This window comes from Armigeres subalbatus, chromosome 3 (assembly GCF_024139115.2).
Source record: "Armigeres subalbatus isolate Guangzhou_Male chromosome 3, GZ_Asu_2, whole genome shotgun sequence".
Lineage (NCBI taxonomy): Eukaryota > Metazoa > Arthropoda > Insecta > Diptera > Culicidae > Armigeres > Armigeres subalbatus.
Genome location: NC_085141.1, coordinates 281,984,684 through 282,003,797, shown reverse-complemented (window position 1 = coordinate 282,003,797; position 19,114 = coordinate 281,984,684). Strand labels below are relative to the sequence as shown.

The following is a 19,114-nucleotide window of genomic DNA, read 5'->3' as shown; positions in this document are numbered from 1 at the left end:
TGTTCAATATATTGGCTAAGTATGTTGCTGTCTAACCCGTAGCGCATTCCAGCTGGGAACGGCAGTACGTCCCTCAGCCCCTTTTTAGGTGGGGGGGTTCCACAAGTGTGTCGGCTCATACAAGAAGTTAGTCCATTGCATCCCCGACACAAGTGTAAACTTGATGCATAAAAAGGAAAATGTGATATATTTATGTTGAAAACATTAATATTCAGTGACTTCACGTGAAACTGATATGAAATCTCTCTGATTTTCGCCATTCCCATCACCAAAGGATGCATGCAGACGCATGGTTGCTCACCATGTTCTTATACAGAACAAGGATTGCAGAATGGATAAATAAACAACTCTCAATCATAACAAGCTTACCGCAACCTTATACAAGTGCGATAAAACAGAATATGAGACGCAGCACCCACCGACAAGCCATGACAAAACACTTCTTTCTCTCTTAATTGCTATTGGGGATAGTGATTTGTTCGTACAACTGTGTAAAACAAATTATTGTGCTTCATAAGCACCGGTATCCCCCCCGCAATTAGAACTTTTTTACAGTAACTTATCATGGATTGCCGTTACATTTACATTTATTTAGTCTACATCTAAACAGATAACACTGAATCAACAATTTGACGCCACAATAAACGGTTCGAGGCCGCATCTCTCCATCCTCGAATACGCCCCACGCTCGCCAAGTCGTTCTGCACCTGGTCTGCTCCATCTCGCTCGCTGCGTTCCACGTCGTCTCGTACCTGCCGGATCGGAAGCGAACACCATCTTTGCAGGGTTGCTGTCCGGCATTCTTGCAACATGTCCTGCCCATCGTACCCTTCCGGCTTTAGCTACCTTCTGGATAATGGGTTCGCCGTGGAGCTGGTCGAGTTCAAGGTTCATTCTTCGCCGCCACACACCGTCTTCTTGTACACCGCCAAAGATGGTCCTAAGCACCCGTCTCTCGAATACCTGAGTGCTTGCAAGTCCTCCTCGAGCATTGTCCATGTTTCATGTCCGTAGAGGACTACCGGTCTTATTAACGTCTTGTACATGACACATTTGGTGCGGTGGCGAATCTTTTCGACCGCAGTTTCTTCTGGAGCCCGTAGTAGGCCCGACTTCCACAGATGATGCGCCTTCGTATTTCACGACTAACGTTGTTGTCAGCCGTTAGCAAGGATCCGAGGTAGACGAATTCCTCGACCACCTCGAAGGTATCCCCGTCTATCGTAACACTGCTTCCCAGGCGGACCCTGTCGCGCTCGGTTCCACCCACAAGCATGTACTTTGTCTTTGACGCATTCACCACCAGTCCAACTTTTGTTGCTTCACGTTTCAGGCGGGTGTACAGTTCTGCCACCTTTGCAAATGTTCGGCCGACAATGTCCATGTCATCCGCGAAGCAAATAAATTGACTGGATCTGTTGAAAATCGTACCCGTCTGTTACACCCGGCTCTCCGCATGACACCTTCTAGCGCAATGTTGAACAACAGGCACGAAAGTCCATCACCTTGTCTTAGTCCCCGGCGCGATTCGAACGAACTGGAGTGTTCACCCGAGATCTTCACACAGTTTTGCACACCATCCACCGTTGCTTTGATCAGTCTGGTTAGCTTTCCAAGGAAGCTGTTCTCGTCCATAATTTTCCATAGCTCTACGCGGTCTATACTGTCGTATGCCGCCTTGAAATCAACGAACAGATGGTGTGTTGGGACCTGGTATTCACGGCATTTTTGAAGGATTTGCCGTACAGTAAAGATCTGGTCCGTTGTCGAGCGGCCGTCAACGAAGCCGGCTTGATAACTTCCCACGAACTCGTTCACTAATGGTGACAGACGACGGAAGATGATCTGGCGGCATTAAGGATGGTGATCGCTCGAAAGTTCTCACACTCCAGTTTGTCGCCTTTCTTGTAGATGGGGCATATAACCCCTTCCTTCCACTCCTCCGGTAGCTGTTCGTTTTCCCAGATTCTGACTATCAGTTTGTGCAGGCAAGTGGCCAGCTTTTCCGGGCCCATCTTGATGAGCTCAGCTCCGATACCATCCTTACCAGCTGCTTTATTGGTCTTTAGCTGTTGAATGGCATCCTTAACTTCCCTCAAGGTGGGGGCTGGTTGGCTTCCATCGTCCGCTGAACTGACGTAGTCATCTCCTCCGCTGCCTTGACTTTCATTGCCTGTACTCTCAGCGCCATTCAGATGTTCCTCGTAGTGCTGCTTCCACCTTTCGATCACCACACGTTCGTCCGTCAAGATGCTCCCATCCTTATCCCGGCACATTTCGGCTCGCGGCACGAAGCCTTTGCGGGATGCGTTGAGCTTCTGATAGAACTTGCGTGTATCTTGAGAACGGCACAGCTGTTCCATCTCCTCGCACTCCGCTTCTTCCAGGCGGCGTTTCTTCTCCTGAAAAAGGCGGGTCTGCTGTCTCCGCTTCCGTCTATAACGTTCCACGTTCTGCCGGGTACCTTGCTGCAGCGCGACCGCCCGCGCTGCGTCCTTCTCCTCCAGAATCTGTCTGCACTCTTCGTCGAACCAATCGTTCCGTCGACTTCGACCCATATACCCGACGTTGTTCTCCGCTGCGTCGTTAATGGCTGCTTTGACTGTATTCCAGCAGTCCTCAAGAGGGGCCCCATCGAGCTCACCCTCTTCCGGCAACGCTGCCTCGAGATGCTGCGCGTATGCAGTGGCGACATCAGGTTGCTTCAGTCGCTCTAGGTCGTACCGCGGCGGTCGTCGGTACCGAACATTGTTGATGACGGATAGTTTTGGGCGCAGTTTAACCATCACCAGATAGTGGTCAGAGTCGATGTTAGCGCCACGATATGTCCTGACGTCGATAATGTCGGAGAAGTGCCGTCCATCAATCAGAACGTGGTCGATTTGTGATTCTGTCTGCAGTGGCGATCTCCAGGTGTACCGATACGGGAGGCTGTGTTGGAAGTAGGTGCTGCGAATGGCCATATTCTTGGAGGCGGCGAAATCAATTAGTCGTAGGCCGTTTTCGTTCGTCAGCCGGTGAGCGCTGAACTTTCCAATAGTCGGTCTAAACTCCTCCTCTTGGCCAACCTGAGCGTTCAAATCTCCTATGATGATTTTGACGTCGTGGCTTGGGCAGCTGTCGTACTCACGTTCAAGCTGCGCGTAGAATGCGTCCTTATCATCATCAGTGCTTCCGGAGTGTGGGCTATGGACGTTGATTATGCTGAAGTTGAAGAACCGGCCTTTGATCCTCAACCTGCACATTCTCTCGTTGATCGGCCACCACCCGATCACGCGCCTTTGCATGTCGCCCATCACTATGAAAGCTGTTCCCAGCTCGTGTGTGCTGCCGCAGCTCTGGTAGATGGTATGATTACCTCTAAACGTTCGCACCATTGATCCCTTCCAACAAACCTCCTGCAGCGCTACGATGCCGAATCCACGGTCCTTGAGCACATCGGCGAGTATGCGTGTGCTCCTGATGAAGTTGAGAGAATTGCAGTTCCACGAACCAAGTTTCCAATCGCTAGTCCCTTTTCGTCGCAGTGGTCTTCGCCGATGGTTCCGGTCCGTACTCTCTTGTTGATTGTTCGTTGCTTATGTTTTTTAAGGCTGGTTTGCAGGGCCTGACACCAAACCCCCTAAATTTCCGGAGGACCATTCCTCCTTATTTCCGGTGGACCATGGTGCACAGTTTCACTTAGAGTCCCTCGCTGGCACTCGGACGATGATCAGCCGCCCCTAACATGGAGAACAGACGCTGTTGTGAGCCGATCCTGACATGGAGAACAGACGCTCAATAAGATTTGCACCTCCGGAGAGGAGCAAACCCCCCCTTCCCTGTCAGCATACGACCATAGTTCCCACCGGGGTTGGTTACCCGATCTTCCCTAAGGTTGCTCGTATCCCGGCCAGCACCGCGGGGAGGTAGGGATAGGAGTTGCTGGGATTGCCGTTACAGTTTGAGAAAAACGTCTTTCCCGATGTTACATATCGTGACTCATGAGTATATACAGAGACGATAAGTTAGAGATTTTTTTTCATTTAGGAATCAACCACTGACTTTTGGATTCAATCATTGATTTTTTATTTTTGAAAAATTTCGGAGGATATACTCTATGATAAAGTCCTTTGAAAAGGCTCGAATTGGTGCCCCCAATGTTGATCACGGGAGGTAATGTTAGCCTAGGATGTAACGTTGGCTTAGGACGAAAATTTATCAATAATTCAGCGATAATACACCGTTTAGTAGAAAGCTATTTATCACTGCTTCTTCTTCTTCAAAAAAAAAAGTGTCAAGCATGTTTTAGTTACATTACGCTGGATTCATGCACTTCGTTAACTGATAAACGCAATAAACTTGTGTGAAACATTTCTTTGGCCCGGTTTCCAGCAGCCACTTCTGCAGGCAGGCTGTGCAAGAGTTTTTTTTATTTTGCCCAATAAAGTAGTTTTCTGAATGGACTTTCTTATTTTCGCACATTAGATGAACGGATAACAATTACATTATTTTAGCTCTCATATTAAATTCACAATTTTCATTACTTTGGCGATGCCATTAAATAAAACATTTTCGGACAATGTTTGGAGCACTCGTAGCCAATTAACGGCATATGATTTTCATATGAAGCAGCACATTATAAATGCCTACCCTACGGCTTTTAAAAATAATGAAAAAACATCCATCGCCAGAGCTAAGATTGGGAAAATTTGCCGAACATAAAGTCCATTTTGCTCAAGAATTTTGATGGCTTACATAAGAGACTGTGCACAATTATGTTGTTTTGACTACTTGGCGTAATAACCAAAAATAGGCAAGCCGTCTGGTAGCACAATTTTGATTAGAGGTTCAATATATGAATATTCACAACGATAAATAGGCTCAAGCACAGCATATTAGGCTAAGGTTAAATGGAAATGGTTGGGCACCAGAATTTTTGGTGTAGTTGATTGATTCATAATTTGGCGTCAGTAGTAAGAACTATAATGAAGAGTTAAACAGTCAGCTATAACTCAGTTAATAAAAAATCTGTGGTAGGAAATTTTAATCGAATTTTCAAGATTTTTTTTTTGGTTTTATAGTGGTTTAATAATAGTCTTGTAGAGCGATTGCGCAGTAGCGTATGGTTGGCCAAGTTGATCCCTGCCAAGGGCGCCAGGCCTTAGGGGGTGCCGAAATCCAGAACTATGGGAAATGATGACACATTTCTTCAATTTTTTTTACGCGGTTAGATACCTCTTGAATTGGAACTTTTGAACAGGAAATACAATTGAGAAGAATAATGGAACAAGTTTCTGAGGAAGCAGCCCTAGATGAGGACTTCAATACTTCAAAAGCGAAACACAGAGTAGACTGTAAAAAACCGCTTATAATTTTTGTTCGTGACTAAGACATCTAAGCCGTTTTAAAATAAGAGATTCGTTGAAGTAGTGAGAGTATTTGAATTTAATGCAGACAAACTATTTGAGGTTCGAAAACGGACTATAACGATCGCATTTGATTCAGTGACATTTTCGATTTCTTTAAACCAGACACTTTTATGACGAAAAAAAACTAGGAAAACCGTTGAATATTCGGTAATATTTTGAATTTGATTTTGATGTATCTTGATCCGAACCTGGAGTTGATATTTTCTTGATACGACTTGTTCCGTTCGCTGGACATGTAATCGAGATTAAGAACCGCCAACACTTCCCCAATAGGCTTTCTCAGTCAACACAAAATCGTATATGATGCAACATAAGATGCTAAAGTGAATGCCATATACGTACATGTTCTAGAGGGAAGTAACTATATGGACACCGCTTAAGCTTCTTACGTGGCATCATATTCGATCTGGTGTTGACTGGGTTGGTTGTTTTCTTCGGACCCGGAAATGTTCCTTTAGCGCAAATCTGGGGCCACGATGCTCCTCGCACGCCCCCATGACGTGATCAATATCCTGATAATCCTCACTGCAAACAGAGAGATTGCCTTCCGAGAGCCTCACTCTGAAATGATGTGCATTTAGAGTGTAATGATTGGACATTAGACGACACATGGTTCGAATGAAGTCTAGTCCAATATTCATTATTTTAACCTTCAACACCTGCGGGCGAATTGAATAAGGCCATCTACCCAACACCTCATTTTCCCATTTCTGCTGCCAGCTGATCAAGATGATTTTCCAATCGCAATCATCACAAAGGTGATTTTCTTATCGTAAACATCACTTTCCATGGCGCCCACCTTATCCAAGGAGTCCACTTTCTCATTTCCCGGGATCGAGCAATGAGAAGGGACCCAGGCCAATTGATTTTAAAAATCAGCTCAGCTCTTATCATGCTATTCTTTTTGAACATGCATGAAAGTAAGGGGCTCTTTCCCTTTCCCCTTTTTGTGGCACAGACCTGTTGGTCCATATATAAAGTAAGGGGCTCTCAATAACGGTTTCGCCAAGGGCGCTATGGCTCGAAGAGCGAAATATGGTTTTCGAAACCGTTATTGGGTTTTATTGTTTTGATAAGTAATAAATTGAAAAGGAAATTTTTGGAATGTTTTTCCAAAAACTTCTTATTCCTGGAACTTCCTGAGAATATCCGAAGAAGTGTGTCTTCTAGCAAGCTATTCCAGAGTCAAAACCGGGTTTTACTACTGTTCAGAATTATTCGGATGCTCTAAAGAATACCTTGGGAACCAACTTCTAAAAATTTTCGTAAATAGTTAAATAGTTCTTCAGGAAATACCTCCACGATTTTTCCACAAAATTTTAAGAATTATTCAAGAAATTCGTATACCATCGGAAATTCCATTCCTCATCCATTATTTCCTCCGGAATTTTCTCCAAGAATTCTTCCCACAATTCTGGAATAAAACTTAGGAAATTTCTTTAGGGATTCCCGAACGAATTCCAAACGGAATTTTTAAAGGAACTACTGACTTCATTTTTTTTTTCGGAATTTTCTCTACGAGTTCTTTTAGGAATTTCTTAGAAATTCCTTCAGAAATTTCTTAGAAATTCCTTCAGGAATTCTTTTGAAATTCCTTTGAAAATTTCTTCGAAAATTCCCAAGGAAAATTCTTCTGAAAATCCCTCAAAAATACACACAGAAAATGTTTTAGGAATAACTTTCAAAAATCCTTTAGTACAATTTTTTAGGATTTGTTCAAGAAATTTCTTCGGAAATTGATTTTGGAATTTCTTCGAGACATGTTTTAGTAAATCATTCAGAAATTCTTTTGGGAACTTCTCCAGGAATTCACTACAGAAAAATTACACCAGGAATTCATTTCGGCATTCTGCTAGGGATTTCTTCGGAAAATTCTCTGGAAAGGCCTTCGTAAATTTCTTTATAAATTCCTTAGAAATTTTTCCTCTCCAGGAAATCCTTTTAGCAAAATAAAATTCCTTCACGAATTATTCCGGAAATTTTGTTGAAAGATTTTTTCTGGAAAATTACTAAAGAATTAAACAAGGAAATACTAAAGATGTTTTCGGAAGAGCTTTTATGGAAGTTTCCAGAAGAAATTTTCTCTTAAAGTATGTTCCGAATGATCCCTTAAACAATTTCTGAGTGGTTCTCAGAAAACATCTTAAAGGAATATCCAAAGGTCTTGAAAAAATTATAATTAAATTTTCGGAAGAATGCCCGAAGGTATTCCTCATAACATCGAAAGAATTCCTAGATTCAGTTCTAAAGAATCGAAGGAATTCCAAGAGTTTCGTATAAGAGTTTCCTAAGGAATATCTTGAGAAATTACTGGAAGAATTTATTTAAGAAGTTTCTGAAAAAAATGCTGAATCAATTTCTAAAAAAAGTTTGAAGGAATTCCTAAACTAATTTCCAAAGGAATTAAGAAAGCCATTTCCCAAGGAATTCATGAAGAAATTTTGGAAAAATGACTCCTGAAAGAATTTTTCATCAAACGATTTCCGCAGATATTTTCGAAGGATTTTCCGTACGAATTCCGACCAAATTACCAAAGGAATTTCCAAAGAAATTCCAAAAAGAATTTCCGAAGAAATTATTGAAACAATTCGTTGAGGAATCTTCGAAGGAACCCATAGAGAAATTTCCGAAGCAATAAAATTTTCAATGCAATTTCGGAAAAAAAATTCCGAAGAAATTTTTAAGACGCAAGGATTTCTTAAGGATCTTTCTAAGGTTTTCCTATAGGAATTTTTAAAGGGATTTCTTAGGGAAATTCTGAAGGAATTTTTATAATTTCTTTTTTTGAATTTTCGAAAGAATCTCTTCTTTTTCCCAAAAGAATTTCTGGATCTATCTGCGCAGTAATTTCCTGAGAATTTTCTGGAGGCAGGAGAAATCTCTGGAGGCATTTCCGAAAGAGTTCTCGACGGAATGCGCAGAAAATTTCAAGAATGTCGGAAATTTTTTTTGGCAAGGAATTCAGAAATTCCGTAGGAATTACGGGAGCCAAGGGAATGGAATTTCTGATGAACCTGAATACGTGGAAGAATTTCTACAGAATTGCTACAGGAAACGAAATTCCGGACGAGCTTCTAAAAGAATTTTCAAAATAAACTTCAGGGAATATTCGAAAGAATTCCTTGATGAATTTCTGAAGGTATTTCCAGATTCATTTGTATTACTTAGAGAAATTTACGATAGTATTCTTGTAGGATTTTTTAAGGTATGCCTGAGAGAACTTCTGGATGACTAATCGAATAAATTCCGACTAAACGTCTGGAGAATTATTCGAAGGAACTTTTGGATAAATTCACGAGATATCACCTGGATGAATACTCTCAAAAGCTTCTGGAGGAATTTCCGAAGCAACGCCTGAAGTAAATTCCCAAAGAATTCTTGACAATATCCGAAGCAGTATGATGACCCGAGTAACCCAATTTACACCGATTAGGACTGGATTGGGTCATACATAAGCCGCGGTAACTCATTTACGACACAGGTGCTGCTTGAGGATGGATCGACTACAATCCAGTGTTGCATTTGAACGCGTTCAGTTTGCGTTCAAAAATATTGAACTGAACCTGGGATCATAAGAACAGCACGCGCGTTCCGATCAAAAAATTGAACTCCAAGGAGGCTTTGCTTGAACACAGTATGAACTTTGTTATTCGCTCAAAGGTCTGTCAGTTCGTTCGCACCACTGCTTTCGGTTCCCTGTTCACCCCGCTACGTAATCAAACCAAATAAATCAAGTAGAGTCCATAAATATGTGTCTTCCCATTCGAACCATATATGTATCTATTTATTATATTGCAAAAACTAATTTTGACTTTTTATTTCTTTCAAGAACTTGATGAAACTTCATGTTCCCTACTAGTCAAGATACGAGAAAATTTATGAAAAAGCACTCGAAAAAGCACCAAAGGATGGATGAATTAACACTATTATTATTCAAACAACAAAAACTTTTTTAGTTACCCTCTGAAAATAATGGAGGGTAACTTTAATTCCCGAAGATATTTATCCATCAACATTTTTTACGTTCTTTTGATTTTATCTACTTCATGTTAAAATATACAGAAAATACATGATTTGTTTAGATGTCATTTTATAGTTCCCATGCTTTGAACCTCTTACGCATTTTTAGCCTTATATAAACTCGATTTGTACAAAAATGATAACGAGGATCATACTATTTCGATAGTTTTCAAGTGATTTAGTCAACTGTCGCTTAGTAATAGACATCGATAGCAAGCGGTAACTTTCGGCTACAATTGGCATATTCTACTTTATTGGATAATTGACAACACTTTTTCAAATTTTTGATGGGCCGTCCTATGATTCCGTTCTATTTGACGCCCTGATGCTATGGACAAAATTTCAGCCAAATCAGTTATGATTTTTGTTTTTGGTCAACATCGCATTTTCGCTTTAATTTGGTATGATATTTTGAAAGCGTTGTGCTTTGTTATATACCTTTGTTATATACCTAATTCCAACGTAACTATTCCATTCTATTTCTATATTATATTGCTTCGTCCAACACATATCGAGAATAGCAAATTTATTTTGAAGAAAATCTGTGTTTCTCAAGCAATATGCCGCTCTTTCCAGTTATCCACTCGCTGTTCGTTTCTTTGTTAAAATGTATCCAACCAAATTAAATCATAATGCCAATTTGCAAGTCGTTATTGCTGAAAATAGAGTATGCTAATACGTCTCATGAAACGCTTAATAGATTAGATAAATGAATGTTGAAGAAAGCTCATTAATTATAAATCATGTTCACCCTTTTTCATTGAAGGGCCTCAGATGTTTCCATTTTACTTTAGTATAGGTTTGAACGCGTTCAAAAATGAGAACTGAACGCAGCGTTCAAGAGCCATACGAAAGTTTTGAACGATGATCCAAGATTGCTGAGATCAAGTTCAGTTTTTTTCGAAGCACGCGTTCAGTTCACAATGCAACACTGCTACAATCACTATACCCTTGGTTTTTTTTGACATAGACAAGGCATGAAGCCTTTATTCCGGATTCAGAACAATACTGTTTCACTACTGTTTTTTGAAAGAATTTCCGGAGAAATTTGTAGAAAAATTCTTTCAGATATTCCTGAAGAAATTCTTGCAAGAGTTTCTGAAGTAATTTCTGAAGGAATTCCTGTAGAAATTGAGAAATTTTTATGAAATTTCCATAGGTATTTGTTTGAAAATTTCATTGGAAGTTATTTCTTGGATTGCTTTAATAATTTACTAGGAAATTTCTTCAGAAACTCATTTAGACTTTTTTGTGAAAATCTGTTCAGGATGTTCTACGGAAATTATTTCCAGAATTCATTTGTATATTCCTCCTAGAATTACTTAGGAAACACCTCCAGAAATAATTTATAAAATTCTTTCAGTATTTCCTCTAAGGATTCGGTTGGATAATCTCCCGAAAGGCCTTTGTAAATTTATCCAGAAATTCTTTAAAGACAACTATATAAAATTTCTTCTATATTTTCTGACGAATTTGCTAAGGAGATTCTTATAGGAATTCACAAATGAAATTTCCGAAGAATTCCCAAAAGAATTTCTGGAGAGATTTACGAAATAATGCTCAAAGGAAATTTCAAAAGGAATATCCCAAGATATAAAGAAATTTCTGGAAGAGCTGCCAAAAAAATCCGGAGGAATTACCAAAAGAATTCCTAAAAGAGTTTTCGAAAGAATTTCTGGAGGAAGATCTGAAATTTCTGATGAAGTTTTCAAAGGAATTCCAGGAAGGGATTTCTGGAGAAATTACTGGAGGAATTTCTAGAATATACTTTCTTAATTGATTCGTCTAAATGGCGACGTTTGAGGTATTGGCTTTCAGACTTTTGGTATCAAAAACAGGGTTTTATGTGTTTATGTTTTGGCAATGAATGTGTTTATGTTTTATGCTTAGTGTACTTACAAACTATATTCCGTTTTGTTGTCACATTATCTTCGAGCATAGGACCTAGAATATATTCCAAACAAAATCCTGAATCAAATTCCTAAAAAAATGTCTAAAGGTATTCCTGAAAGAATTTCGGAAGGATTGCTCCTAAAGGAATTTCCGACGGTATTCCTAAAAATATTGTAAATATTACTGAAGGATTTTCTAAAAGAATTTCTGACAAAATTCGTAAATGAATTTCCGAATTAATTTTCGATGTTTTATAATTCCTTCTTTGAACTTTCAAAGGAATATCTTGAGAGGTTTCCGGAGAATTGTCTAAAGAAATACCTGGAGAAAAATCTGAAAGAATTTATGGAGGAATGTCCAAAAAAAATCTTGCAAAAAGTTTGGAATGTCGGAAATTCTTTCAGGATTTAATTTGGCAATTCCATTATGAATTTTTTTCACGAATTCCTTTGATTTTTTTAGGAATAACTTCGGATTTTTTAAATTTCTTTAAAAACCCCATTTTTTCGATTTTTTTTTTTCAAGATTTCTTCAGAAATTCCTTCAAGCATTCTTTTACGAATTAATTTAGCAAATACTTTTAGAAATTCCGTTGAAAAATCCCTTAGGAATTCCTTTGCAAATTCCTTTGGAAATTTGATGGGAATTGCTACGAAAAACGAATTAGGAATTCCTTCCATTTTGTCTAGAAATCGTTTCAGCAATTATTCCAGCATTTTCTCATAGAAGTTCTCCAGTAATTTCTCAAGAAATTCCTTCCGAAACTCTAGGAAGAAATTCTAGGAATTCCTTTAAAATTCCTCTTGGGATTTTTTTCAGAACTTTATCCAGGAATTCCTTTGGAAATTGTTCCGCAAATTCGTTGAGAAATTCTTTTGGGAATCATTCAGAGACTACTTCAAAAATTCTTCTTGTGAAAATTCCTTTAGGATTTCTTATTTCATTCTTTAATAAATTTCCTTAGAAAATCTATTAACAAAAATTCCTGAATGATTTTTGCAGGAATTTTGGAAGATATTAAGTTCCGAAGGAACTTACGGGCGAATTTACAAAGACCTTTCCACATAATTTTTTGAAGAAAACCCTGGAGGAATGTCAAAAAGAATTCCTGACGTTACCAAAGTTATTCCTGGAGGGAGTTCCTGGAGCGGGAAAGAATTTCTGAAGGATTTTCAGGAGAATTTTTCGAAGAATTTCCTGGAGAATAAATAAAAGATTTTGTAAATGAATGCCTAAAGAAATTTCAAATATAAATTCCTTAGAAATTCCTGGTTTTCTAGAAAATCAATTTTTTTCTTAGATCAATTTTGGCGTATGTAACTAAATTTCATCGAAAATATTCGATTTGGTGGGTCACGTGCCCCAGCTTAACTCCGCCAGTGATCATGGGCCCCAATGGAAAATGAGCGACACATAACACATATGTATATACATATGTCATTATTTGATCCACAAAGAAGAGCCGGTCAAAATTTTAAAATATTAAGAGCTCTGTAAGTCGATTTGGAATTAAATACATCAGAATAATATAAGCGTGCGGTTTCACGTGTTGACTCAAATTCCGAACATGACTCATATTCCAAATATTCGCTTTCAAATCGTCTTTTCAACTTTATTCGCGTATTTTTTTTTCATAAGATATTGGATACATTTGTAATCTTGATCTCACGTATCAAAAACCGATAGAATTATTTCAGGGATCTGAAACGCCGGTGTTTGGAATATGAGTCATGTTCGGGATTTAAGTCAAAACGGTATTCTAGTTAGTCAAATATAGACCGTACTTGCTTCCGAAAACGAAGCGCTCGAGCTAAATTAGCGGTCATTCGATTACCTGGGAATAATGATCAACGTTGAAGAAGAAGTTAAATGTTTTGAGCAAAAAACGTTTGTATAATATTTTATTTATTACGATGAAAAATACCTCCAATTACTCGTACCTATTGATAGTATAATAACGTAGTGCAATTTGTTATTCAAAAATAGACCTCCCCGAGTAAACAGCAACCGAATAGTGATGTAGGTTCAGCCATATTGAAAACAAGTCGTCAACAAGCGTGTTGCTGTTCTCTATGACTAGCCTATCAACAAAACAAGCCCTTAGAGATTACTTCCCACATAACATAGCGCACGCTGTTACTCATCCTATCATTGCAGGTCAACGCGCACGTTATCAACTTGCGAGTGGAAAAATGCTATCATGTGCAGAACTCCAAATACAACAAGTTTCCCCGCGATGTGGAGAAGCTGTTGAGATGGATCCTGAAAGGACCACAGCAGGAGGATAATCTCTCCGCCGGTTCTACCTTGGACAAAGCGAAGGAAAATGAAGAATTGGTTGAAATTGGCCCGAGATTCAATTTCTCTACGGCTGATTCGACCAACAGTGTGAGCATTTGCCACAATGTTGGTTTGCAGTTCATCGACCGCATTGAGACTTCCTATCGTTATCTGATTGGTTTCGATTCGACCCGGTTCACCGAAAGTGATCTTACTTCGCTCATGGATATTGTTTGCGATCGCATGACACAGTGCAGATACACGAAAGCTAACATTCCCCAGGAGGATTTCTACGAAAACTTTGTGCCGTCCAACGAAAAGTGGTACACGGTACCGGTTATTGAACGCGGTGTCGAAGCGTTGAAGGAAGTCGACAAGAAACTGGGTTCGTAATACTGCTTGATATTATCCATTTTGTACATTTATAAATAATGGTTTTCCAATCGTGTTCCTCCAGGTCTTGCATTCGATGATTGGGACATGAAGTACTACACCAATCTGTTCCAGAAGGTGCTGAAAAGAAATCCAACAAACGTGGAACTGTTCGACTGTGCCCAATGCAACAGTGAACACTCTCGCCATTGGTTCTTCAAAGGTCGAATGATCGTCGACGGGTTGGAGGAGGAAAAATCACTGATCGATATGATCATTGACACGCAAAAGTTTTCCAATCCGAACAATACGGTGAAGTTCAGCGACAACAGTAGCGCAATCAAGGGATTCTCACATCAAATACTCACGGCAAGCAGCCACGCTGCGCCGGGTCCGATGGAGTTGAAACCCGTAAACTCGGACCTTATATTCACGGCGGAGACCCACAACATGCCAACAGCGCTCTCTCCATTCAGCGGCGCTACAACCGGCACAGGAGGTAGGATTCGAGATGTTCAAAGTATTGGACGTGGTGGTTTGCCGATCTGCGGTACCGTTGGATACTGCGTGGGAATGCTGAACATCCCTGGCTATGAGTTACCGTATGAAGCACAGCTGGAATATCCGCCTTCGTTCTCGAAGCCGCTGAAAATATTGATTGACGCCAGTAATGGAGCCTCGGATTACGGAAACAAATTTGGAGAACCCGTTGTTTCCGGTTTCACTATATCGTTCGGAATGGTAACCAACGACAATGAACGGTTGGAATATGTGAAGCCAATTTTGTTCAGTGGTGGAATTGGAACGATGAACTCGAAACAAATCAACAAGTTGGATCCAAAGCCAGGTTAGTAGGAAATGTTCAAGTATTGACTTTGATTTATTGAGGCATAATGAAAACATAACTAGAGTAGAACACTTAACTTAAGGTTCCGAAAGCTCAAAAGTTCTTTTTTAAGCAAAAGTATTCCAGTTGTAGAATAACCCATGTTTGATTTCTCAAACCCCAATACTCAAGTAGCGTCTTTTCAACTTTGCGTTGCAAAGACGCACATGTGCATCGACATTGAACGATGCGGCGATGTTGCGTCAAGGCAAGTACGTGTGCATTATCGCACTCGCGTAGACACAGCGTTCAAGCAATTTCATTTGTTGCCAGTTGATAGCTAGACCTCGTTGCGAACAGAAGCCTTGGTGCATGCTCCACGTACCCCTGTTTACATTTTTCGAGCATTTTTATTCCGTTATTTACCAGCACTGCTGGTCTCCAACGTTGGTCCTAAGTGCTTTGTACATAAATTCGTCCGCGCGTTACATTCCCAACGCATTAGACACGATGCCCATGTAACGTCTTTTCAGCGCTGCGGCACAATTGTCACAACATCAAGGTTTTAATACCAGAATAATGGTTTAGAATATGGGTTCCCAAACTGTGGGTCGCAAAAGATAAAACTTGATTCATACTTTCGTTCCTATTCCGTGCCACAAATCTATACAAGCTTTAAAATCAGGATCTAAGTAATGAATGGATGATTAGAGAACAACAAAGTTACGAAGCCAATGGCCTTCTTTTGTTATCCGAGATTTTAACAAATACAATGAAGTTCAAATTTCTTCCAAAAACATTCCAAATTTTACTCAAATGCAATCTAAAACTAAGTGGTTTTGAAAGGGGCCCTCCTTAGCCGTGCGGTAAAACGCGCGGCTGCAAAGCAAGACCATGCTGAGGGTGGCTGGGTTCGACTCCCGATGACAGTCTAGGCCGTTTTCGGTTTGGAAATTGTCTCGACTTCCCTGGGCACAAAAGTATCATCGTGCTAGCCTCATGATATACGAATGCAAAAATGGTAACCTGGCTTATAAACCTCGCAGTTAATAACTGTGGAAGTGCTTAATGAACACTAAGCTACGAGGCGGCTCTGTCCCAGTGTGGGAATGGAATGCCTATAAGAAGAAGAAGAAGTGGTGTTGAACTTCATTACTAATAAGATTTAAAAACAACCTAATAAAGATAAGAAAATCATTGCTAATCCAAATTCAATCCAAATCCAATTTAAATCAAATCAAAATTCAATCCAAATTCAATCCAAATCCAATCCAATTCAAATCCAAATCCAATCCATATTCAATCCAGAACAAATTCAAATCTATTCCAAATCCAATCAAAATCCGTTCACTTAATCCAACTTTTAGTTTCGCCAATAAGACACATTTTGCAAATTCCAAGATATCTGATCCTACAGGTAATCCCGATATGGTTACTAAGTCAGTACATTCCAAGATAAATTTCCAGATAATATATTTGGCTTTTCGAACAATTTCAAACAATGCAGCATAGAACATTTCTTCATTTCTATCAGATTTCGTTATATCATAGCTCAACTGGTAGTCTCATGTACACTAACGTCGCCAAGTGGCTACATGAAATCTAAATTTGTTTTAACCAAAATCAATGCACGCAGAACTTTCAGATTTTCTAGATCGTAAACCACTTATCGTTGGTCTTCCATACGCACCTCGTAGTTTCACAAACTGTAATACATTTTTCGGCCACCTTTCAGACACGCCTTATAGTTTTCTAAACCACAAACCATTATTCCTGCGGTCTTTCAGACGCACCACCGCAAATCATTTTACGACGGTCTTGCGATTCGAGACATGTCTTGTGATTTTGCAAACCACAAACCGGTTACCAACGGTCTTCGAAACGCGTCTTGTAATTTTGCAAACCACAAAACCAGTTTCTGTCGGTCTTCGAGACGCGTCTTGTGATTTCGCAAATCACAAACAATCCGACGCTCTTCGAAACGCGTCTTGTGATTATGAAAACCACAAAACATTTTCCGACAATTTTCCAGATGCGTTTTGTCCTTGTGATTTTGCAAACCATAAACCTTCGAGACGCGTCTTGCGATTTTGCGAACCACAAACCATTTTCAGACGGTCTTCGAGACGCGGCTTGTGATTTTGCAAACCCTCAAACCATTTTCCGACGGTCTTCGAGACGCGTCTTGAGCATTTGTAAATCACAAACCGACGGTCTTCGAGATGCGTCTTGTGATTTTGCAAATCATAAACTTTCGAAACGCGTCTTGCGATTTTGCGAACCACAAACCATTTTCCGACGGTCCTCGAGACGCGTCTTGTGATTTTGAAAACCACAAACCGTTTTCCGACGGTCTTCGAGACGCGGCTTGTGATTTTGCAAACCCTCAAACTATTTTCAGACGGTCTTCGAGACGCGTCTTGAGCATTTGTAAACCACAAACCAGTTTCCGACGGTCTTCGAGACGCGGCTTGTGATTTTGCAAACCCTCAAACCGTTTTCCGACGGTCTTTGATACGCGTCTTGTGATTTCGCAAACCACAAACAATCCGACGGCCTTCGAGACACGTCTTGTGATTTTGAAAACCACAAACCATTTTCCGACGATCTTCGAGATGCGTCTTGTGATTTTGCAAACCATAAACTTTCGAGACGCGTCTTGTGATGATGTGAACCACAAACAATTTTCCGCCGGTCTTCGAGACGCGGCTTGTGATTTTGCAAACCCTCAAACCATTTTCCGACGGTCTTCAAGACGCGTCTTGAGCATTTGTAAACGACAAACCAGTTTCCGACGGTCTTCGAGACGCGTCTTGTGATTTTGCAAACCACAAACCAATTTCCGACGGTCTTCGAGACGCGTCTTGTGATTTGGTAAACCACAAACCATTTTCAGACGGTCTTCGACACGCGGCTTGTGATTTTGCAAACCCTCAAACGATTTTCCGACGGTCTTCGAGACGCGTCTTGAGCATTTGTTAACCACAAACCAGTTTCCGACGGTTTTCGAGACGCGTCTTGTGATTTCGTAAACCATAAACAATCCGACGGCTTTCGAGACGCGTCTTGTGATTTTGAAAACCGCAAACCATTTTCCGACGATCTTCGAGATGCGTCTTGTGATTTTGCAAATCATAAATCTACGAGACGCGTCTTGCGATTTTGCGAACCTCAAACCATTTTCCGACGGTACTCGAGACGCGTCTTGTGATTTTACAAACCATAAACCTTCGAGACGCGTCTTGTGATTTTGCGAACCTCAAACCATTTTCCGATGGTCTTCGAGACGCCTCTTGTGATTTAGTGAACCACAAACAATTTTACGCCGGTCTTCGAGACGCGTCTTGTGAATTTGCAAACCACAAACCAGTTTCCGACAGTCTTCGAGACGCGTCTTGTGATTTCGCAAACCACAAACAATTTCCCGACAGCCTTCGAGACGCGTCTTGTGATTTTGAAAACCACAAACCATTTTCCGACGATCTTCGAGACGCGTCTTTTGATTTTGCAAACAATAAACCTTCAAGACGCGTCTTGTGATTTTGCAAACCACAAACCATTTTCCGACGGTCTTCGAGACGCGTCTTGTGATTTTGCAAACCATAAACCTTTGAGACGCGTCTTGTGATTTTGTGAACCTCAAACCATTTTCCGACGGTCTTCGAGACGCGTCTTGTGATTTTGTGAACCACAAACAATTTTCCGCCGGTCTTCGAGACGCGTCTTGTGATTTTGCAAACTATAAACCTTTGAGACGCGTCTTGTGATTTTGTGAACCTCAAACCATTTTCCGACGGTCTTTGAGACGCGTCTTGAGCATTTGTAAACCACAAACCAGTTTCCGACGGTATTCGAGACGCGTCTTGTAATTTTGCAAATCACAAACCACAAATCACAACCACAAACAATTTCCCGACAGCCTTCGAGACGTGTCTTGTGATTTTGCAAACAATAAACCTTCAAGACGCGTCTTGTGATTTTGCAAACCACAAACCATTTTCCGACGGTCTTCGAGATGCGTCTTATGATTTTGCAAACCATAAACCTTCGAGACGCGTCTTGTGATTTTGCGAACCACAAACCATTTTCCGACGGTCTTCGAGACGCGTCTTGTGATTTCGCAATCCACAAACCAATTTACGACGGTCTTCGAGACGCGTCTTGTGGTTTTGCGAACCACAAACCATTATCCGACGATCTTCGAGACGCTTCTTGTGATTTTACGAACCACAAACCATTAACCGATGGTCGTCGAGACGAGTCTTGTGATTGTGCAAACCACAAACCATTTTCTGATGGTCTTCGAGACGCG

The 19,114-nt window shown here is 40.5% G+C and overlaps 1 protein-coding gene across 1 annotated transcript in view; it reads left to right on the top strand.

Moving 5' to 3' along the window:
- Positions 1-19,114, top strand: part of LOC134224653 (phosphoribosylformylglycinamidine synthase) — a 29,375-nt gene that overhangs the window by 1,066 nt on the left and 9,195 nt on the right. Inside the window, exons 2-3 of the mRNA XM_062704134.1 lie at positions 13,482-13,989; positions 14,062-14,823. Of these exons, the coding sequence (XP_062560118.1) occupies positions 13,482-13,989; positions 14,062-14,823 (1,270 nt within the window). The remainder of the gene's footprint in view (positions 1-13,481; positions 13,990-14,061; positions 14,824-19,114) is intronic.